Source organism: Artemia sp. Qi Xiang Cuo, chromosome 11 (genome assembly GCF_049724085.1).
Source record: "Artemia sp. Qi Xiang Cuo chromosome 11, ASM4972408v1, whole genome shotgun sequence".
In the NCBI taxonomy this organism is placed as follows: domain Eukaryota; kingdom Metazoa; phylum Arthropoda; class Branchiopoda; order Anostraca; family Artemiidae; genus Artemia; species Artemia sp. Qi Xiang Cuo.
Window position 1 is genome coordinate 33,396,200 of NC_142804.1, and position 23,548 is coordinate 33,419,747.

The 23,548-nt window shown below is 34.4% G+C and overlaps 1 protein-coding gene across 7 annotated transcripts in view; it reads right to left on the reverse strand.

The window, feature by feature from the left end:
* Positions 1 to 23,548, reverse strand: part of ome (dipeptidyl peptidase 4 omega) — a 123,624-nt gene that overhangs the window by 35,786 nt on the left and 64,290 nt on the right. For 6 of the 7 annotated variants that reach the window (XM_089096721.1, XM_089096719.1, XM_089096723.1 and 3 more), the window contains exons 2-7: positions 21,079 to 21,316; positions 18,742 to 18,836; positions 15,433 to 15,563; positions 10,490 to 10,695; positions 6,953 to 7,122; positions 5,613 to 5,731 (exon numbers count right to left, since the gene is read on the reverse strand). In XM_089096721.1, coding sequence (XP_088952847.1) covers positions 5,613 to 5,731; positions 6,953 to 7,122; positions 10,490 to 10,695; positions 15,433 to 15,563; positions 18,742 to 18,836; positions 21,079 to 21,238 — 881 coding nt within the window. In that variant the 5' untranslated portion in view covers positions 21,239 to 21,316. Of the gene's footprint in view, positions 1 to 2,920; positions 3,025 to 5,612; positions 5,732 to 6,952; positions 7,123 to 10,489; positions 10,696 to 15,432; positions 15,564 to 18,741; positions 18,837 to 21,078; positions 21,317 to 23,548 lie in introns of all 7 variants that reach the window. The other variant, XM_089096718.1, reaches the window with a different exon arrangement.

Genomic DNA, 23,548 nt, shown 5'->3' on the forward strand with positions numbered 1-23,548 from the left:
AACCATGCTTATATAGATACTAATCCAAGCTGGAATCAATAAAGTAAAAAACAAAGCTTATAGTACAAGCGTCATAAGCAGCATAGGAGTGCAGTTGAAAGTTAAAAAGCAGTGACAGCATAAATGCTTACTCAGACAAAGGCGGATCTATAGCAAAATCTTGAGGGGGGGAATGTGACAAGGGCACCAATAATAGACCAGATTGACAAGTTTATTTAAAAAAAGAGTGAAAAAGGGAAAAAACGAAAGAGCACTCCAGAAACAATCTTGAAGGGGTGGATCTTACCCTGTACTCAGAGATCCTATATGGGACAGATAATTACTCTCTCATTGTATAAGATATAATTTCATAGCTGGGACAAATTAAAGAAATTTAGCTATTTAATTTGGTTTAAATTAGTTTTTAAATGGGAATGGGAAGCAAAAATTTAAAAGCATGGCATTTAAATGAATAACAACATGATACTTATACTTTATGCTAAAACAATAGTAATATAAAAAAAAGATAAACTTTCTCGGTAATTCAATTTTTTTTTCCGTCCTATTTCAGGCACATAGACTTATTAATATATAACAGACAACATATGCTTTCGCAAGCTCCTAACGCCGTTTCTTCCCTGTTACGAGCAAAAATTTCTTTCAGGTGTTAGAATACATTTTTCTGGTGATATTAGCCTTAATCTGGTAATTTTTTAAAGTCTGAAGCCCACACATTTTATAGTTATTGACACATAAAATTTCGATCCTGGTTATATATAGCTATTCGAAAGCTTCATTTTTCAGATGTAGCAGTCTATTTTTAATAAGATGTTAACAATAACACATACGAAGAGAACAAAAGAGAAAAAATAAATGAAAGATAAATTGCAAAAACAATGTCCTACAAACAGGGACCATTCGCCGATAACCAGGCCATGGACATTTGAAAAAACTTTATAGAAGTTCCTGTAGTTTTGTCAAATGTTAATTTGCTAGGCAAAAGATAAACATAACATCCAATGTGCTATTCAACGCTATCTACAAATATAATAATCGGTATCGTAGCAAATTTCATTTGGAATCCTTACAGACCTATAGATACTATATTGTTCATGTAATGTCATTCAATTAAAAAATCCCTACTCTGTTTATATTTCACAGTAATCTACACAAAAATGAGCGGATTTTTCGAGATTAACTATGATTAAATTCGTAATCTAAAGACAAAACTCAACCTCGCTTCCCATTTCTTCTTTGCACTAAGCTTCTTTATGCTAAAAAATCGATGAGGGTGAAAAATGACGAAATTAAAAAGTTGTATTAGGAAGTCTTATTGTTACTGAAAGTAATTAATGCTTGTATTTGGAATGGAAAACGATGAAATATCCATTTAGAATGGTATTTTGAATCGAACGTCATTTTTTCAAGTTTTGCTGCAAAAGAAACAACAAAAAAACACAAAGAATCACTAGCCACTTGAACAATTTTACAATTGAAATTTACAGTGAAACGATTAGCCTAATTGGAAAGACCACAAATGGTGAATGAAATGGTATGATGATTTTATAGCTAAAGAATTAATCGAATATTCGACAAATTTACCAAGGTTTCGACATATTTTCCTAGTATTATCCATTTAGAATTGTATTTTGAATCTAATGTCATTTTTTAAAGCTTTGCTACGAAAAAAAAAAAAAAAGAATCACTAGCCACTTGAAGAATTTTACAATTTTATATTTACAGTGAAACAATTATGGTAACAATTACAGTGAATGGTGAATGAAATGGTATGGTGATTTTTTAGCTAACGAATTAATCAAACATTCGACAAATTTACCAAGGTTTCGAAATCTTTTCCCATAATTTTATACAATTTATTTAATTTTACTTTTTTCACGAGCTTAACCCTAATCCCCGACAAATTTATTTCTGAATATCCACGTGGTTTTAGCTGCAAGCTGCAACTTTTTTTTTATTTTAGCTGTGAACCATCTGTGGCATCTACTTGTAAAAAAATGCTGATAAGTTGGGATGCATAAAAGCTATGCATATAACTACAGATCACAGGTCACTTTGACTGAATTGATGCAACCACCACAACCTAGCTAAAAAAGGTAATAATAAAACTAAACTAAAGGCTTAACAGGGTTTCTTAAAAGAAATTTTACGAATTGTCATCGTAACGAATCGGAGCAAGGTGTCACTGATGTGAGTGGTGCTTACTTATTCAACTAACTTCGTAAGTTAAATAAGTTCCAAACTACAAGCATTATTGGTATAGCTGTATGTAAACAAAAACTTCGTAAATGCACTTTTTAGCCTAAATTGTGCTTCTCGCTTAGCAGCTTTGAAGCAACAGCCTTATTGGTCTAAGAGTCAGCATTTACTGGCCATCTTTCCGAACAACAAGTCTTGTATTGGTAATGTTTGGCTCTAAAAATTTGAACTTCTTAGTCTATCGTTTGACGAATTGAGAGCAATACTATCGATTGGAGCCTACTCTTAATATTTGGTGATTTTTAGTTGCTTAGACTATTTAAAAAAGAAACCAAATCTTAAGTAAATGATGGTAGACAGAATCGTGAAAAAATACTTTGCCGTATTTTTCCTGGAATATGCTTTTTAGACGCTTGCAGTTTGCAAGGAACTGCGTGCAGAAACTGCACGCTTGCGGTTTCTTTCTCTCCAAAAATTTAAGAATGCTTAGAAGAAAAGTCAAGGGACCAATCTATCTTATTCCGAGATAGAAAATTAATAGCTGACTAAAAAAATGATCCAACATTACAAACATCGGATCGCACGTCTTAATTAGGCAATATTGATAACTTAAATAAAATCTTCAATGCACAAAGGCAGCGTTTCTTGAATTTACTTCTGACACTGTGTATAGCACCAAATATGCAAATAATTTGAATGAACTATATACTATATTTATACTAACGATGGTACTTCTTCTGGTGGAGTCAACATCACCAGCTGAACTGGCTCTTCAACAGAACTTGCATTAAAAAGCCATATTACAGCATTAGGGTTAGTTGTGCCAGGCTAGAAAGGAATAGAAGTCACGAGAAAGTATGAGACTGCAAGCTCAGTGGGTAATGTAAAATCCAGTAGGAGAAAACAAAAATGAAAAACACCCAAAATATCGATGTGTTTTGGATATATGGGAAAAAAGATCTATGAACTGCCTCTTCGTTCAATTTAACAAAAAGGAAACATTCTTACTGTGTTCTAGAGCAATCTAAGTCTGAAGGTAAACCTAACAATAGCAAAATAAGTCAAAATTTTTAGCTCTTTTCTATTAGAAACATACACAATATGCATGTGGAAATAGGTAGTAACAAATGGCTAGTGCTCGGTTTTATGTCTTACTTTTTATCTGTAGTAGAAACTTCAGAATAAACTTTTCAAGATTATTTAATGATTTGAAGTGATTTGTTCTATATATATATATATATATATACATATATATATATATGAGGATGTCATTAAAATAGAATGTCTGAAGTCAATTAAAAATCGTCTGTATAGGTGTTCCTAAGACACGTTTTGTTTTACAAAGATCACTCTTCTTTTTGCTTCATCTCTCTCGCATTTTAATAAGAAAGTAGAACTGCTCTTCACTATTCGTTCTTAGGATATGGTTGAAAAAATGTGTTGCTGCTATTGTTGTTGATGGGAGGGCGTATGCGAGCAGTATCGATCGCCCTTAATGCAAAAAGTGCTTTCATTTTTTGTAAGGTCATAGCAAAAAGTTTCAGAACCATTCAAAGGGAACACATTAGAAAAAAAAGAAGGCCTAATGAAAATCAGGTGCATGATTTCCTCAGTAGTGCAAAACCAAACATTGGGTGACATTTTTCAACGGTACTTACTTGCCGAACAGTGTATCATTTCGCACCTGTAACATAGTTCAGCAGGTATGAATATAATGAAAAAAAATTTTTATCAGGGACCCAAATGTGAAAATCATAGTTATATGATTTATAGTTTAACCAACATTCTTTCAGTAGCTATTTCCTATGCACAAACCCTTAAACAAAGATTGTGCTCGAATTAGGGCATGGGGGCTAAGTGTCCGTAGCCCCCAACCAATGCGTTACGGTTTTTTCTTTTTTATTACTTCCGTGTGAAAGGCTCTGCTTTTGTAGTAAAAGATTTGCACGGCGGTTAACCGACGATCCCTTTCACACAATAAAAGAAGAATAAGATATACTTCCAAAAAATAAGACTGCATATTGTTTACCAAAGAATAATAGCACAAACGATACTAATTGATCTCGGGTGAGAAATTCATACTTCAAGTTCATCTTATGATTTGACATAATTTTTAACAAAGCAAAAAAATTCAGAAACATAATCTTGGGGGAGGCCCCATGTGACAAGGGCACAAATGAGCAAAATATTGGGGGGGATGTGACAAAGGTGCCAATAATTGATGAAATTGACAAATTTATCTAAAATAAGAGTTAAAAAAGAAGAAGAACAAGGAATGAGGGCGCCAGAAAAATCTTGGGGGGGCAGCCATCCGGATCCGCCACTGGCACCAGCTCTAGCTATAACAAACCATTTTTCAAAAATGGCTCAAATATATGAAAAACGGAAAAAACAGAGAAAGAAAAGTTCCTATGATGGAATAGATTGAGAACACATATTTACTTCTTAGAGCTCATTTTAGCACACAAAAGAATGAAAATAAAAAGAAGAATAAAAATTATATTCAATTACAAGAAAAGGCAAAAGAACCAATAACTGAGAAATTCTTGTTTTACTAATGATATTCAGAATATGAATGAGAAAAAAAAAAAAATGCTAATACTAATCATATAGTCTTCCACCAAACCAGAACTATTTTTTTTCTAGATAAACTCCTTATTTCTATTGATTCTCATGCAACTATTACTTGAAGGAATAATTAATATTACTGATTACAAGCGATTTTGTAAGTTTACTATTTTCCACTGATGCAAAAATAACGTGAGACTAATCTTTTGTATTTTTCAAACTGTGGCGTTTTGACATTTTCTTCTTTTTTTAGTTGAGGAAAATGTTAATGTAGTTATGTAACATTTTATTTAAAAAAAAGAAAATACAGGTTATTTTTGATAAAATGAGCATTTTCTGTTGCATTCTCTTTTTCTTTCAATTCGCAGCACGTTAAAGTGAGTTAGATTCTAGATAGTTTCTGAACCGTCTTTTTTTCAACGCTAGTTTAACTTCATGTCAGGAACGTACACAAAAGGAGGCCAGCCTCGGCCCCTCTCCCCTGAAACCCTATATTTTCTGAAATTCTTGGGAACTTATTCAAACTATTAAATAAAGTTTTTTTTTTGTTATTGCTTCCCCCTCCGAAAAAAAACCTCCCCACGTTTCTGCGCCATGTTAACAGTGCTTACATGAAGCCTGTGCTATTTTGGGAGCCTCGTTATTATCAAACGATATGAAAAAGACTGTACAGTAGAAAGTTACGTTAAAAAACAAAAAACAAAGAGTATATAAAACCTGACAAAAAAAAAAAAAAAAAAAAAAGGAAGTGTTTTTCTACTCAAGCAAAAGCCAATTCACCAAAGAATAATTTAGACTAGTTGGAAGCGTTGCAATGTTAACCATACATGAACTTAAATCATAGTTACGTTGGGTTTAAATTTCTTGGGGGCATAAAATGAGATTTCCAAAGCTTTCCTTGAAAATTGGATCCAGGGTGCTTAAGCCAAACACTTGTGAAAGACACAATCGGGTTATGAGTTCCTGGCTACAAAATACATAAAGTTTAGATAAACGTAATTATACAGGTGTTTCCACACACAAAATGTGAGATTATTAAAACCTGATGTATCATCTTATAACATTGCCATGAAATAGAAAGAACGCATTTTAAGAGCAATGCAAATAAGTTCAAGACTTTTCTGAAACCAACCAATAAGGGAGGCAAACGTTGTTTCATAAGCAATGGTAAACTAATTTCTAATAAACGATGTTGGATGTACACCAGTGACCTATCGACAACAGCTTACAAAACACAAAAGTTTATTCTAGCGTGAATAGCATATGTAGCCATACAGTTTTATTCACTTGCTACAAAAAAAATCCACAGTCAGTTTTATATTGCATGACGTACTCTGATGGTTTTTTTCACCTTATTTTTAAGAGCTTAAATTTACTTTAGGGATGACAGATTCTCTTGTAGAATCTAGACATTAAAACACTTGGTTAAGTCAATAGCTGCCCTCTGCCGAACCTAGCATCTAGAAACAAAAATTAGAATTTTGGTACAGCGAGCATAATGATGCGGCCAGAAGTATTCTATCTGCTTTACTTTCTAAGTTATATTACGACCTATTATATATAGGGGTGGAAATTATTTCGCCGGTTTTCCATATTCAAAGCCTAGTAAAGACATACTAGGACGACAAAGCCTAGTATCCACGCCCATCAGAAAAGGAGCTGCAAAGACATGAGGAAAATAGACTTTGGAATACATAATCATGGATTTATGCTTTGACATCTATTCTTCCTGTCCCGAAAATAAAAAAAAGTACTATTTTGGAACTTTCTTGACGACTTAAGAAATACAGATACTTGGTTTTGGCAGAGGATAGCCATAAAATATACAATATACGCTCAGAAAATTAGACGTCTAAATACCAACGAAAACATCGACTCTAGAAATTAAATAGCTTTGTTAGAAAGACAAGAAAGCTGAATCGATGTTTTTTTCTGCAAAAAGTGACTCTTTTTCGGCCGACTTTGGGATTTATCCTGAACAGACATAAAGTTTCTCGTAGCAACTAAGTAATTTCTTTTTTTCATTTTCTAAGGACATACACGTGACTCAGACTATTGTAGCTTCTTTTTCAAATTTACCCAGTGGAATATTAACTGGATGGGAGTTTCAAATCTAGTAAGAATGCTGACATATTAGGAGATTTAGAAAGCCCTGATAATAATCAATTTCATCGAGCAGAAGGGTTACCTTTGGATACATAATGTTCATATTTTTCGTATATTGCCAGTTCAAATCACCAGGGTTGCCATAAATCGGGAAGCTGAATGGTTGCACGTTTTGATCATTAAATGTTGCAAAGGCAATTTTTGAACCAGACGGTGAAAACCATATTGCATTATCAGAACTTAAAACCTCCTCTGTAATGTAAATCAAATTAAAATCATTTATTGTAAACAAGGTGCACTTTCAAAGGCATGGCCCAAACTTGGTATCTTTTAGTCAATCAATTAGTTACACAATAACAAATGCTAAAATAATTGAAAATACAGTCATCTCGCGAAAAAATTTGTCAACGAGCATAAGAGTTATGGGCACTATTGTTAAAACTTAAAAGGCACACATTTCGAACTGTTAAAATCACGAACAAAACTGGAGACAAAGCTTTGAGAATAACGTTGTGACCTCGAGTAAAGCGGGGTTAGTTTTGGAACTTTCATAGCCGCTTATCTGAAGATTCGAGGGACAAAAGGAGGCAGTAAGAAGTTCTTGTAGAGCGGATGGAGGAGGGTTGAGGAAAATTTCAGGTACAATTTATCACGACGGACAATAAGGGGGTCAAGTTAAAATGATTTTAGGTAAAAAAGAGTAATGCAAAAGGAAACCTACGTAGATGATTTCCAGTTATTTCTTCTGAACCCGTTCAATTTTATCACTTTATTCTTTTTTCAGAGCGAAATGTCGGACAGGACATGCATATTCCAATAGTGGATGGACGAAAATGCAGAACATTAATTCTATTTTATTCTCTGGTACTCCGAATTTCTTTAGAGTTTTCAGTATTTGGATAGAACCGTTTACCTTTTTTACAATCAATCTTGTCTGTTATGCAAAGTTAGATCAGATAAGATCACTACCCAAAAAAGTGTGAAGTATACGAAATAACTACACAACTAGTACTAAGAATTTTCATATGATTAAAAATGAAAAATAGACATTAATTTTTATTGACTGGATCCCTTGATATTGAGCACTCATCATGCAGCCCACATACTTTTGAACCGTTATGGTCAATCACAACCATGTCTTCACCCTTTCTAGAGTGGTTAAGGGTCCACTCAGTAATTGGTAATATTGTAACTGTCAGATGGATGTGGCAGTCAATATTAGTCCCTTTGTGGTTAACGGGAGCTTAATGGGGTCCAGCGAATTACTAGGGAGCCGTGTGTGGGGGGATAGGAATTAATCTCTCATTTTCCTTCATTTAGACTAAGCCTTACTGCAGAAAAAATGTTTCTGACATATTTAAAGCTTCACCTAACTAAACTATTTGCTTCATATTTCATAAAATGGTATGCAGTGATATGTAAGTGCCCACCAACTATTATGAAGGAGGAGTAGTTGATCATTTTTTAGATGGAGGAGATAGATACTTAACGCCTTTGCTATTGGTGATAAGATGGGGGAGATTATGCTCCCACTATTGCGACAACCTTTTTCTATGTAGCATTAAATACTATATTCACAGACTTACTGAAACAGAGAAGGAAAAGGCTAGACGGGATATCCTACGCCATTCCAGGGCAATATTTTGATGTTGGAAGGGGATGGAATGAGTTAGAATGTCAGAAATGAGTCACAAAAACTTGTTTTGTCTGATCAACTTGAAACTTACAGCCGTAAGTCCTTAGGCCAAGGTGACTAATGTATAAACAATTATTCAAGGGATTTGTACCTTTCAAATTATTCCCTCCTATTGCAAAGGAGGCTAAAAAAAGGCCACATTTTTTCTTTTAGTCTAAAACTCATATGAAACCTTGGGCTAAGGGGAGCCCTGTGCAGAAAAATGGCTTCCTTTAATCTCCTCAAAATACAACAAAAAGAAACTTTTCTCTCGCCCACTTCAAATAGAAGGGGCTATCTTAGAAACTTGAGATGGGGCTCATTCGATTGGAAACTGAAAGTTCCTAAACTTTTTCGAGGTCGAAGGCTACTGAAGGGCATCTAGCCTCCTCTCGGTTTCTTTTCCACTATCTGGCCCTCCTAACACGTGTGATGTCGAATCATGAATTATGATACTCAATGCAAATTATGTTTCATAAGAATCAGCTCTCAAAGCGTTAAAAGTGCCGTGTCTCCTTGAGCGCATATACGAACTTATCCTCAAGTTTGGACCTTACTACTTGCGAGTCGAAAGTATTGTTCGTTTCTGCCACCTCCTTATACAAAGCGTCTGCCTACGCGAAGCAGGAATAAACTTGAAGCGTTGAGATGCCGTACCAATTGTTCTACAGACTCTTTTGTTCCTTTTTTTGTCAGTGCATTTAATCGTTCGTAATTCGTTCACCTTCTAACTTATCGATGTTGTTAAAAAATAGCATAATTTAGTTGCGGCCTAGGCCAAAATTATGATAGCTGTTTTTACTAAATGAATCTTTAATCAAAAGTTTGAGATGTCTGTTTTGTTCAAAAAACTTCAAACCTCTAACAAGTTTGCCTTTGGGGTTGATACAAGCCCCACGGCCCCGGTGTTAAGATTTATTTTACCCTGCTATGACAACTAAACCCCCAGAAACATGGAATAAGAAACAACAAAAATAAGGATTTGAAAATAAATACCATAGGATATTCAACACCACTATTTCCGCCTATACTTTGGAATATTGGTAGAATGTTCCAAAAGTCCTTCTTTCGTTCATTATTTTTATTTGTCGTACTTTACCTGTGGCTGCTCAACTTTACACATGGGGGGGGGGATTTCGAACTGGGGGATTGGGGGTAGAGGAGGAATTTTCAGTGTGAGGAGAGATTTTTCATAGAGTTTACCACAGGGAGGGGGGGGGTATGCCAAGCCCCGAACCGAACGTAGCCAAAAACGTTTGGCTGGTTGAAACCCTCGCAGTGCACTTTCTTTTGAACTCTAACCAGGGATTGTCTATTTTTTAACACTTTTAGAAGAATCAACGTTTCTGGTTCTATTTTTAGCTAAATTTAGGATTTGTTTAGAACGAAATTACAAGCGGCAATAGAATGGTCTATTTTGATATTGTCACTGAATCTAGTCGTATCAAACGAGACAAGAGTCTCTGGGTAAGTAATATAAATAAAATTTCGATAGTAATCCACAGTGGATTCTGCAGGGTAGTTATACAAAGCGTTCAACGAGCAGCTTTTTGAGGCTACTTAAGTTCAACAACAATTTCACCCATTCCCCCCCCCCCAAAAAAAATCATTGAACGCCCGCAAAAAAGTTTGCTTGTTGTTCAGTCATGGGACTCTGTATAATGGAAAGAGTTGACCCTGTAGAAACATTCACCGGAGTTCAACAGACGCTATTGCTCTAAAAAGTTATAATTTTAGAACGACGTCTATGTAGGTGTCTTATGAATGTATGTATTACTCTACATCGAAGAGTTGTCATAGCTTGTCCTAGACAGAGCCTTTGCGATGAACTGGCCGAAGTAGAGTTATTCAGGATTTCCTTATTCAGCGTACACACCACCTAGAGTACATGGAAACAAGTGGAACTGGCCATGGAAAAAAACATATGATAAAGTTCGTACATACCTTCATAAACCCAATCTGGGATTCCATTAAATATAAACTCACTACCATCAGATGTAATCCTTACAGCGGGTGAAGTTGGTGATGGCATATAATAAATATCGTTTTCAAACACAAAGATAATACTGTTATCATCACCGGGTGAAAAGGCAGCATATTGTAAAACAGCTTGGTCTGGCAAATTTCCTAGCGAAATAGGGTAAAGAATGCTGTAAAAAAAAGAACGAAAAATTAGAAAGTAAAACATTTTTAGACATATCTTTGCATGGGGAATACGGATACTGTTTCCTTGTCGAATAAGAAGGTTAAATTACGAGGAGGTGGGCACACCACCTTTGATAATAACACTAAACAAAAATACAGTTGTCAAATTTGACTTCTAAAATCTTTACACTCAAATGCATTCTACTGCACTTTTGATACAAATATAAATGACAAGAAAGTGGAAAACAATAATATATAAAATTCAAGTGCCAGATAAATAATAAAACGATCAAACAGTTCGTGTCGTGGTAACGAACTGTAAGTAAGGAGCGACCCGTAACCAAAAGCGACGATAGTAATCAAAACTATAAAAAAGGGGATTTTGATACCAATAAATACATTAAAAGAATCAGATTTTAATACTTATTTCAAATTAAATAAAAAAAACAAGTTTTTTAAACTGAAAGTAAGGAGCGTCATTAAAGCTTAAAACGAACAAAAATTATTCCGTATATGGAAGGGGCTGTCCCCTCTTCAGGGCCTCGCTCTTTACGCTAAAGTTTTATTGTTTTAAAAAATAAAGTTGTGAGACAGAGCCAAGCTTTAACGTAAAGAGTGAGGCGTTTAGGAGTGGACAGCCCCTTTCATGTACGGAATAATTTCTGTTCGTTTTAAGTTTTAATGTCGCTCCTTACTTTCAGTTTAAAAAACTTGTTTTTTTTATTTAATTTCTGATCGTTTTTTAGTTAATGCAGCTTTTATTTTGGCTCGCCGTCATTGAATAAGTAAAAAAAAATTGCATAAAAATTTTACTTTTCTTTTGCTAAATGGCTGTCTCTAAATTTGGTTCTGGCGTAATTTACAAATTAAGTTACGTAACGAATTTCTATATTCGTATATTTTTCTTCTGGCAAAAAATACAAAGTTGCAGGTTTTTGCAGATATGAGCTTGAAACCTATGTAATAGGGTTTTCTGATACGCTGAATCTGACGGTGTGATTTTCATTAAAAAATTTTCACTTTTAGGGGATGTTTCCCCCTCTTTAAAAAATCAGGTGAGTTTTCTGAGGCTCGTAGCCTTTGGTGAGTAATACTAAACTTAATAAAATTCATATATTTAGAATCAGCATTATAAGCTCATTATTTTTATACATTTATTGAAATAAAAGTTCCTTTTTTAAAAGTTTCGATTAATATTGAGCCTGATCGCTTGTTTTTTTTTGTATTGTTTTTTTTTATTAAGTTTATGTTATTAAGTATATGATTGGGTTCTACCCGTATTAAAAAACACCCTCATTTAGTTAAAGGTTAAAAAAAAATTTAATTCACAAACCCCTTAACCACAAAGACCGTTTAATTAAAATAGATAGCTCTTTCTAAAGCGCTAAAAAAAAAACTGTAGCGTAAAGAGCGAAGTATTGGCTTGGGGGATACCCCCTTCATATACGTGATTATTTCTATTCATTTTAAGTTCTAATGTTGCTTCTTACTTTCAGTTGAAAGTACTTGTTTTTTTTAATTTAATTTCTGATCGTTTTTTAAATAATGCTTGGAAATCAGGCGCCCCTTCATAGAAATATCCCTGACCCCAAAGAAACATCCTCTAAGGAAATAGTCTCCCGAGTACCCCCCTTCTCCCCCCCCCACCAGAAAACTAGTATTCTTGAAAATGTCTGTATACTTTCCAATAGCCAATACAAAATGTAAGCAATAGGCAAAGTTCATAACTTCCAGCCCTTTCCCTGGGAACTGTGGGGGAGTAAGTCATCTTAAAAGACATCTTTATTAGGTTTTCGACTATGCTAAACACAATGGCTATCTAAAAATTTTAATTGGGTGACTTTGAGAAAAAAATGAGCGTGGGAGGGGGCCTAGTTGCCCTCCATTTTTTTTGGTCACTTAAAAAGGGAACTAGAAATTTTAATTTCCATTCCAATGAGCCCTCTTACGATATTCTAGGACCACTGGGTCAATACGATTACCCCTGGGAAAAAAAAACAAAAAAAAAACAAATAAACACGCACTCGTGATCTTTCTTCTGGCAAAAAATGCAAAATTCCACTTTTTTGTAGATAGGAGATTGAAACCTCTACAGTAGGGTTATCTGATACGCTGAATATGATGGTGTGAATTTCATTAAGGTTCTATAACTTTTAGGGGGTCCTTCCCCCTTTTTTCGAAAATCAGCCAAATTTTCTCAGGCGCGTAACTTTTGATGGGTACAATTAAACTTGATGAAACTTAAATTTTTTAAATCAGAATTAAAATCTGATTCTTTTGATGTATCTATTGGTACCAAAATTCCGTTTTTTAGAGTTTCGGTTACCATTGAGCCGGGTCGCTCCTTACTTACAGTTCGTTACCACGAACTGTTTGATATTTCAAATATATAAGTTTCATCAAGTTTAGTCCTACCCATCAAAAGTTACGCGTCTGAGAAAATTTCGGTGATTTTCGAAAAAAGGGAGAAAGACCCCCTGAAAGCTATAGAATCTTAATGAAAATCACACCATCGGATTCAGCATATAAGAAAACCCTACTATAGAAGTTTCAAGCTCTTATCTGCAAAAATGTGGAATTGTGTATTTTTTGCCAGAAGAAAGATCACGGATGCGTGTTTTTTTTTCCAGGGCTGATCGTATCGACCCAGTGGTCCTAGAATATCGTGAGAGGGCTCATTCAAAGGAAAATTAAAAGTTCTAGTGCCCTTTTTAAGTGACCAAAAAAAATGGAGGGCAACTAGACCCCCTCCCACGCTCATGTTTTTTCCAAAGTCACCCGATCAAAATTTTGAGATGGCCATTTTGTTCAGCATGGTCGAAAATATGATAAATATTTCTTTTAGGATGACTTAATCCCCCAAAGTCCCCGGGGGGAGGGCTGAAAGTTATCAACTTGACCCAATGTTTACATATAGTATTGATTATTGGGAAGTATACTGATGTTTCCAAGGGGGATTTTTTTCTGGTAGTGGGGGGGGAGGGTTATGTGGGAGGATTTTTCCATGTAGGAAGTTTTCATGGGGGAAGGGACATTTCTATGAAAGGGGGGCCGGATTTCCCAGCATTATTTATAAAAACGATCAGAAATTAAATAAAAAATTAACAAGTTTTTCAACTGAAAGTAAGGAGCAACATCAAAACTTAAAACGAACAGAAATTCTTAAGTATATGATTGGGTTTGCCCCCTAGTCAATACCTCGCTCTTTAAGCCAAAGATTTTTTAATACTTTCATAAGAACTATTTATTCTAATTAACGGTCTTTGTGATTAAGGGGTCATTTTTAAAAAATTGGAACAAAATTCGAACTTTAGCGTAAAGAGCAAGGTATTGACTAGGGGGTGAACCCACTAATATACGTATTAAAAATATATGGATATAGAAGTTCGTTATGTAAGTTAATTCGTAAGTTACGTATATTTATACTAACAAAAAGGTTCGTAAATAAAATTAAACAACTTTCGAGAAAGCATTTAACCAAATGAAATTAAAATTAATATGCTATTTTTTTAATTATTCTTTTACAGTGAGCCAAAATCAAAACCTCTATTAATTCAAAAACGTTCAAAAATTAAAAAAAAACAAGTTTTTTTAACTGAAAGTAAGGAGCAACATTAAAACTTAAAACGAGCAGAAATTATTCCATATATGAAAGGGGCTGTTCCCTCCTCAACGCCTCGCTGTTTACGCTAAAGTTAGACTTTTTCTCACAACTCTATTCTTTAAAACAATAAAAAACTTTAGTGTAAAGAGCGAGGTGTTGAGGAGGGGACAGCCTCTTTCATGTATGGAATAATTTCTGTTCTTTTAGGTTTTAATGTTGCTCCTTACTTTCAGTTAAAATAAACTCATTTTTTTATTTAATTAAAATAAAGCATGGCTTAAGCTATACTGCTCTGCTAAGTGTCATATTTATACAAAATAAATGTTAAAAAATAATATCTTCCCGGAAAAACTTGACCGAGAAAACTACCAACAGAAAAATTGCCCCTGCACAAATTTCCTTATTGTAAAGCTCGTACATGCAAATTTCACTCCCGGTAAACTTTAGGGTTTACCGGTAAATATTTATAGAATAATTACAGTCTATATCATGTTCCAGAGCACAAGCGGCGAAGAAAAGAAAAACAAGAAAAAAGGGACACATTTCTCTTTTCGATGCAAAAGTGATTTTCCTTGCTGTTAAAAGTGGGGGCATTAATTTCCTCTAAGGGTTTTTTGATAATGACAATTCCATAAGTTTACCATTTATTTCGACTCGAAGCCATTTTTGACTTGCTTACCATTTTCGATGGCTCTTTTTCGAAATTTACATATATTAGTTTTCAAAATAAGATTTTGTTATTCGTATTGATTGAAATGATAGTCCCTATTTCTGAATTGCACTCCGAATTGCAAGTTTTCCTCTCTAGATATTTTTGTAAACTTTCAGCGGCGTGGGAAACTTTCACTCGGTAACTGACAGATAAAAGTACATGCTGGTATTTCAAAACAGTTATTATGTTAATAGATATATTTTGTCAAATTAAGAAGCTAAGCTAGCTTTAATTTAAGACAATCCGAAAGTGATTCATAGTTTTCAACAAAAAAGGCCAGTAGAATTTTCAACATTTCTATTATAGAATACCCTAAAAAGCGTTTGTTAGAGGCATATATATTTTAGATTTGGACGAAGAAGGGTAGTTATCTGGATTGCAATTAGAATGTAAGACTCATAAAACAAATGTTTAAAAAAATCTTACTTATTTGCGATATCTAGGACAGAGTATTTAGCTTTTGTTGAATGTCTCCAGACCCGAGTTACATCAAAATTGAATAGCAAAAACTGACGATCCTTTGACAACCAATAGGTGTGGCCAATCTTCCACTGAGACTGTAAATGAAAAAAAAAGATATACATATTATACAGATTAATGGTTTCGTCAGCAGAGTAAAACTATAAGATTTTAGACCCAACATGTTTAACATAAAATTTTCAGGTCTAAATTCTCATTTCACTACTCGGTCTTTTTTACTATGTAGCTAAAAATTGATAATGTAGTTCTGACTGAGCCCTCACAATATTCTAATAAACTGAGCTTGGTTCCTGGTGATTAATCCTAAATAGGCAATGACTATAAAAGGAGTAAGAGTGGAGGAAGAAGGGGCTCACGAGCCACAACGACCACTTGAGCGCTACTTGAGCATCAAAGTCGTTTTTTATAATTTAATTATACCGAAAAAACATTTAAAAGCTAATTGATTTCTGTTTAGCTACATTAGACAAAGGGCTATTTGTTCAAATCCAAATTTTCGGTATCAGTTTTGTTTAGCAAATAAGGAGGGCTTTTAATAAGAATTGACCACATTGCTAGCAAATATACAGAAAACGGCACACTTGAAATAATGTTTAAAGGGTAATTGAATGAACGGAGAAGTTACTTCAAAATGTATAAACCAAAAACTGAAAATTTAATTGTATATATAGGGCTTTTATTCAACAGAGGTGATGCGATTTGTCCTAGAAGAACGTGAGGGCCAGCGCCCTCCCAACAATATTGAAATAACAAATATTTGCCAGGAAATAAATAGTTATGCACAGAGGGCTACACGTTGGATCCCACATAGGTGTAAGTTAGTTTCAGCATAAAGTTTTCGAAGTGAGAAAGATTATCAGACTTAAAAGAGTAAATTAAGGTTTTCTTTTATGCAAAACACTGTACTAAAAAAGGACATTTGTTGAAACGGAAAAAATTAAATTTTTGTAGGACTATAAATGTAAGTGTGGGGCAATCACGAGCAATTCACAACATTACTATAATAGGATAACTTTCTATATATTGGACAACCTTCACTTTCATTCTTAGTCCTAAAAATTCAATTTTTCTGATAGCAGGAAAAAATTGTTCTTAGATTGCAATACATTTGGATATATGACCATTTTTTTAACTTTTATGTTACCAATAGCTGCCTCAAATTTGCAAAAAATAAGCTTAGTAGATCTGTAATACCGACTTTGGTGGAAATCAAAAATATGCACAAACATCTTTGTGCAATGTAAGCTTAAAGTCTTAACTTTTTATTTCATATTGCACTATTAGCCTTCGATGTGTAACCAGGAAGCTTTTAAATATCTTTGGTGGAAGTCAAACACCATTTTGAAATATGTATGTACTTCCTTTGGTTTGACAGTCCCCTAAATTGCCTTAATAGTATCAGATTTGTAATCAATAAGGTAAAAACTCTTAAATATCAAATTCGGCATTTGTGAAACCGATATTAAACCAAAGGCATTTGTTATTACCAGTGTATTTTGATCTGGGATAGTCTTACTGCAGTTTTAGTGATATCCGATTATTAGCGCTTAATCTTTTGGGGATATTCCCAAAATAAACCCTGAGCAACCATGAATCGAAAAAATGTGCACCATCTCTATACCTATAAAGGTGAGGGGCAAAGACTAGGTCCTGCTTTAGGCACTTCAAAGATAAAAAATGGAATAGCACACAATAGAAAATCCTCCGGTTTTTCTATTGATGTTCATGACCAAATATCATGTCGGAAGCATGTGCTTAACGTGTTACAGTTTAGAACTGTTAACTGATCAATGTCCCCCATTCCACAGGCTTTTCAACTTAATTTTCATCTCCCGAAATAAAATATGATACCGTTTTACAATTTCTATTCTTAGCTATTTCTATTCTACAATTTCTATTAGAGGAATGATCAATATGAATTTAAAAAGTAGCGAAAAGCCTCCAAAGGGGCCAAGATTTAGGAATGAAACGTTTTAGGATTAGAAATATGAACCTTTGCTTCTTTAGAATAGGGTTGAGTTCCACTTCCTCCCTTAAGCAGCTTAAGGATTCGCAAATTAATTTGGGCACCTTCAAGTTACAGTGCAGTGTCGACTGAATGAAACAGTCGTACTTATGGACTTACCATATAAGACATACCTAAGGAAAAGGAGGGGGGTGTGGTATGCATGAAGCACAGGGTCAAAGGTGGAGAAAAGGGCAGTAGATATAAAGGTTCTTTATTTTGAATATTTGTCACTCTGCTTGGTAACGCTCTACCCCAGAGAAACAGAACTTACGCGTAGAAAATATTGTACCTCTAAAAGTTCTTTTCTTTTTACTAGCTAAATATTTCTTGCAGAAGAACCAGTCAGGTTCTTTAATGACGGACTTGCTTGCCTCTCCAGAAATTACACTGTTCTTGTCCGTCTAGGTTTGTCGCTCAATGTTAGTTAATCCGAAGCATTAGTCAAACCGGTTTTAAAAAGCCGGAGTTATTTTCCCCGTCCAGAGGTAAGGAAAAATGTGGCTGGCTTGCGAAAATACGTCACAAAATAAGTAAACGGAATTAAGGCACAGTTTTAAACACGGTTTTATAGAACCACAATCTCTCTTATTCTCTTTGACTATACTATTAATGGCACTAGCGGTTTTTGAAGTACCAAGAGCAGAAGTACACAACTATATATTTATTTAAAAATCGAAAAATCTGTTTTTAACGAATAAGACCTCTACGTGCAATTGTTTTAATAGCGGTGGCCAAATAATAAAAAAAGAAGCAATAACGCAGGCGCACAATAAACTAAAGAAATATGGCAGCAAACAGTTCAAAATTTTACAGTGTAGTTATCGTTGGGGAATTGATAGATTGCTATGTTTGAAGTTTCTTTCAGGCGAAAGGTAATGCTAAATTTGACTGGGTTCTTGCACTTAAAACTAACTTTGAGAGTTTTTTACTTTTTAGTGGAAAAAATAGGGTTCAAGCAATTATCCAGTTCCCCGAAAATGCCGATAATACTGTACGACATGGATATAAACGACAAAGTTGATCATAAAGATAAGGAAAGAAAAGTTAAATTAAGTTAAACACCCAAAAAAATAAACAATTATAGAAGTGCGTCAGCATAAGCGTTTCTATAGAAGAGACAAAATACAAAATATAAGAGAACAGATTCAAATAAGAATATGATACAAAAAATATAAGTGAGGAGAAGGTAGGAGACAATATAATTCAGCTCCGTAAAATAGTAGGCTTCTGAATGTTTGAATTCTTACCAACTCATCTGCTGTTAACAAAGTGGAGGATGATTGGGTCGCAACATCAAGTATTTGAAGATCCCCTTCTTGATTGTCGTAAAGAAACTCCGTGTCTGAAAACACATAACATATAGCTTCAAACAGAATTGGAAAAAACATAAGCCTGGCCGTGCTAAAAGTTCAGAAAAAAATTGAAACAGAAACGAAGTAGGCAGACCAAAGAGTACATAGAATCAAAGACTGGAAGCTAAAAATAAGAAATATCTCTTTAGTTTCAATTTACTTTTCAGGAAGAGACAAAATGTGTTATTTTAATTTGGTAAATAGAGCATGAGCTCCGAAGATTGTGCTTATTTTGGCAATAAAAAACGCTGACTTTGGAAAAGTACCTGTTTTCTTTTAAGTTAATCTTGTTTCCAGTCTGTTGCGAGAGGACTGGTTTTTTTTCTGCCGCCAATTTTATTTTAATGCAAGAAACTGGCAAAGGTTCAACCCCTCCAGTTTCTACAAAGAGAGTGGATCTCTGGCCAAATTAATGAATGTTATATGAAATTTTAGAAAGCTTCAAAAATCCCCAATACTGGCTACTATCTTTTTTCCTATCTGAGTTGTCCAATTCACAATTCCGATTGTTAGTAAAACAGCATTTTCATAATCTAGTCTAGATTTTTAGTGAGATGGCATATTTACAATCTAGATCACAAATTTACAATCCGGTTTGACAGTGGAAAAAGGCCTCAGATGCAAAAAATACGCCCAATTGACCTTCCATCCTATTTCCTAACTCTATGAATGTGACTTTTTTATTTAAAACACAATCGGAAATTTATTTTATTTAAATTTTCCATGATAATTCTTTATAATTTGTGGTTTTCTTGGCCAAATTAATTTAGCTATGGTTTTTTATTTGTTTGATTATTTTGGTTTCTCTTTGTCGTCTGGGAATGTTTCATGGTTTATCGTTTATACTGAACTTGAAAATGTAATCCGATTGTTTTTTCTACCACCAGCAAAAGAAAAAAAAATCTAGATTACTGATCATCAAATGAGCTATTTACAGACACATTAATATTTTACCAGTGAGATCCTTTTACTTTTTATCAGACCATTTTTGTGTTTGATATTCTACATGGTGATTCTCATGAGTGCTTCATAAGTATGCCATTATGTTTCAATGGGTGCATAAGCTGTATTCCTAAGACACTAGGAGCTTAACTTTATGGAGTAAATCAATTAACAGGGGGGGGGCAAGATCAAATCTTCGCAGTAGGCTTATTTAGGAAAACACTTAAGAATGGGAACATTCCCAAATCGATTATTTATTCTGCTTAGTGACAATCAGACTAAGCGTAACATTACACTTTTCTTTTTACAAATAATCAGAAGCATTAATTCACAAAAATGTAGGGCGGGGCAAAAACTTTTTATTTTACTTTTATAAGAAAACACAAAAATGTAATTTTTAAAATCTGTGTGTGTGTAGGGGGGGGGGTAATTTTGGCTTTTCACGGTTTTTCAATGAACATACCAAAAAAGGTATACCTCAAAATCTAGAGGGATAATTCCCCCTTTCCAATCCGCACCCCTACAAACAATTTTCATATAAGACCAACTTTTATTTTACTTGCTAACTGTTTAGCTTCAGGTGACCGGACGGCCTTCGAAATATTAAGCATTGTATTATCAAAAACTTGTTTACTTTTCTCAGTAAAATTTGGTATTGTTCTGTTTACATTGAAAATGGCACCTTAATATTTGAATTATTCGTTATTTATCTTCTTGCAGATAAAACCCAATTTTACTTTTACTAATTCCAAACAGATAATAAATTCTAGGATAATAATGACAAAGTGCTGGTAATGCCTCGCCATTCAAGGAAAAAGTTAAAAGTGCCTTCCTGTTGTTCTAAATAAGGAAGAAAAAATCCGTTCTTCTTTAGAATCTTCTTTAGAATGAAAAAATCCCTTTCATTACTGCCTATATGCGAGTCAAACTGGGAAGTATCGTTTCCCCCTATCTTGTTGGATTGTCAGTCTCTGTCAATAGAAGAAAAAACATCTTACAACCTTTCTAAATAAACATTCAATGGAAAATTCCATTGATATGAATGCCGATCTTCTCCGCGGATTAAAAGGGAAGCTCCGAAGAAATCCGAAGAACTTTAGAAGAAATCGACGACCAGCTTTACCAAAAAGTTGGGCAGCGAAGATAAAAAGTCTTTCAGGGTGGGAGCATTCAGAAGGCTATAATAGCAAGATGAAATAAGTCTAGACTAAAATCAAGGTCATTTTCGAACATTTCAATGAATTTCTCGATTTGTTATTATTCGTTACAAGTAATTTTCAAATATAATACCTGATATCCACGTCCCGTTGAAGTCTCTCGGGTAGTACCTCGAATATAATATATCATCAAGAGTAAATCCGTTAAGTAGTGGCTTAGGGGAAGGTGCACCGTTTGAAAACCCAACGACGATTCCAACAATAATTCCAACAGAAATGGCAACTACTGCCATTATCCCAATTATTGCTGCAACTCTTCCCTTCTTTTTCGTAACAACCTCTTTTTTATCTACGAGATCATCGATTATATCCTGAAATATTTAAGTACTGTTAGGTCTTTCTTATGACACAGGGAAAAGCCTTCAGTTTTTCTTTTAGCGGGACTAGTAAAGAACAAACTACGTTGTCATTGCTATCCAAGGCACGCTTTAAAGAATTTTACTACGGTTGTAGCCTACCATTACGACGCCATTTATCATCTTGTACACGCAGTTTTTTGTTAAAAAATAATTCTATTTTAAAAATTGTGTTTTGATGGTTAGAAAAGCGAGAAGATGTAACAATTTCCTTTAACATGAGTCCTTAAATAGCTCTCTATGATGTGCCCCGAGCATCATATTCCATCCCTGCTAGCCGTGAGGAAGGAGAAAATAAAAGAAAGAAAAATAGACATATAAGTGCTTCCCATGCAAAAAGAGGTGAATTCCCTTGTTATTCAAGCCAGGGGACTGTAAGTTTGATGGGTAGAGTTTTCGGTCATGGCGATTCCAATGGTGTATTTTTTACTTCGATCCAACTGGACTTCAAAATTATAATTTGAGGATACTTTTGGTTGTAGATCGTTCTTTACTAGCTTGCGGCTACCGCTACAACCACGACATCTACAGTATAAATACGCAATCCAATTATTATGAACTAGCTTATATCTTTCTCGTTTTCATTATATTTGATGTTAACTGGCCACTTTGAAAGAGGTTTATAAAGTGTTTTTTGGGCAATAATACATCTGGTAAAAAAAAACCTCAAAAAAAGTTTTTGAAATTTCAAGATGGATACATTTTTAGCTAAAAACGACACGTTTTTGGATGCCCAGGGGACACATTCATGGACCAAAAAGTTAGCAACCCTGCACAGCTGCATCCAATGTCCAACTGTATAGCAAAGAAAATCTACAAAAAGTAGCTAGCTGCTACGCAAGCAGGTCTCGGGACTCTGGATAAGACGCAGAGTCAATTAACCTCACAAATGTATTCTACTTGCTATCAACGTCTTTAGTCGCTGTTCCTATACCGTTCCACTTATAACAAAGCAAGGAGAAGAGGTTGCAAATACTCTAGAAACATCACTTGGACAAGAAGCATATAACAAATTTCAAACGGATCGGCATAGTGAATTTGTTAATCTGTGTGTAAAAAACAATTTCTGCAAAAATACAGTACAGCGCTATATCACAGTCACAGTCTGATTAAGGCTACATTTGCCGTACGATTGATTAGAACAATTCGTATTCTCATTTCCAGATATTGCGCATTCGTAAATACTTCATTATTTATTCATGATTTTGATAAAATTATGAAAATATTTAATGGGCGCCCCAATTGTTCTTTGTCGAACCGTACTCCAATGGAGGCAAAGGGTGGTGGGGGAGGGAGAGAGAAAACGCAGTTGACAGTTTCATCAACAAAATTTCAAGCTATATAGTTAAGATAATAATAGAAATGATAATAATATTAATAGTAACAGATGTGACTTTAGGGTCAATATAGTAAACAACGAACTCTAGCCCGTTACTGAAAATTTAAAAGCTGTTTTGAAAACGTGTCTCCTTTTTCTTCTTCTTTTTTTTGGTCACCACTAGTGTGGAGCTGACATATATTAGAATGGTGTTCAAAGGCTCATTTAAAAGGGAATTACTACATCTAATATTTTTTGTAATTAACAAAATTAAATATTCAAATTTAATGCAAGCATTGACAAAAATGGATCTTCATACACAAAATGGTATGATGCATGCATCTTTTGACAAGGATATGACACAAGACACGTATCCAGTGTTGCCACCCTGGCCTGGAAGAATTCACTAAATCTGAGAGGAAAAATTTAATAAATCGCATCCGTTTTTACTAAAAGGTCCAAAAAAATTTTGAGCGTGCGGCTGCAACCGGACGCGCACCTTCAAGTATCGATTTTTACTATGGGACGATAATCAATAGGATTTTCGCATTCTTTTTCCTTTTTTCTTGTTTTTCTTTTTTACTTTTTTCTCGGTCTATTTCTATTTTCTTTCGTTTTCATTTAAATACATTTCAAAGCTATTCCAAAGCTTTGTCTTCATGTTTGGCGAAACTGAGAACTGCCGTTCTGACTCAGCAGACGAATGAGGGAGACAGTGCAGCTGCAACATAAATACGTAAAGATCATCAAACATCGGTTCCGCCCAACCATCTTTCACCAACCGATGATTTTTCCAGAACATATCAGGTTCAAAAATGTCACTAAGTCACAAAGTCTTTCATAGACTCCAATCCTGACCACTGCACATC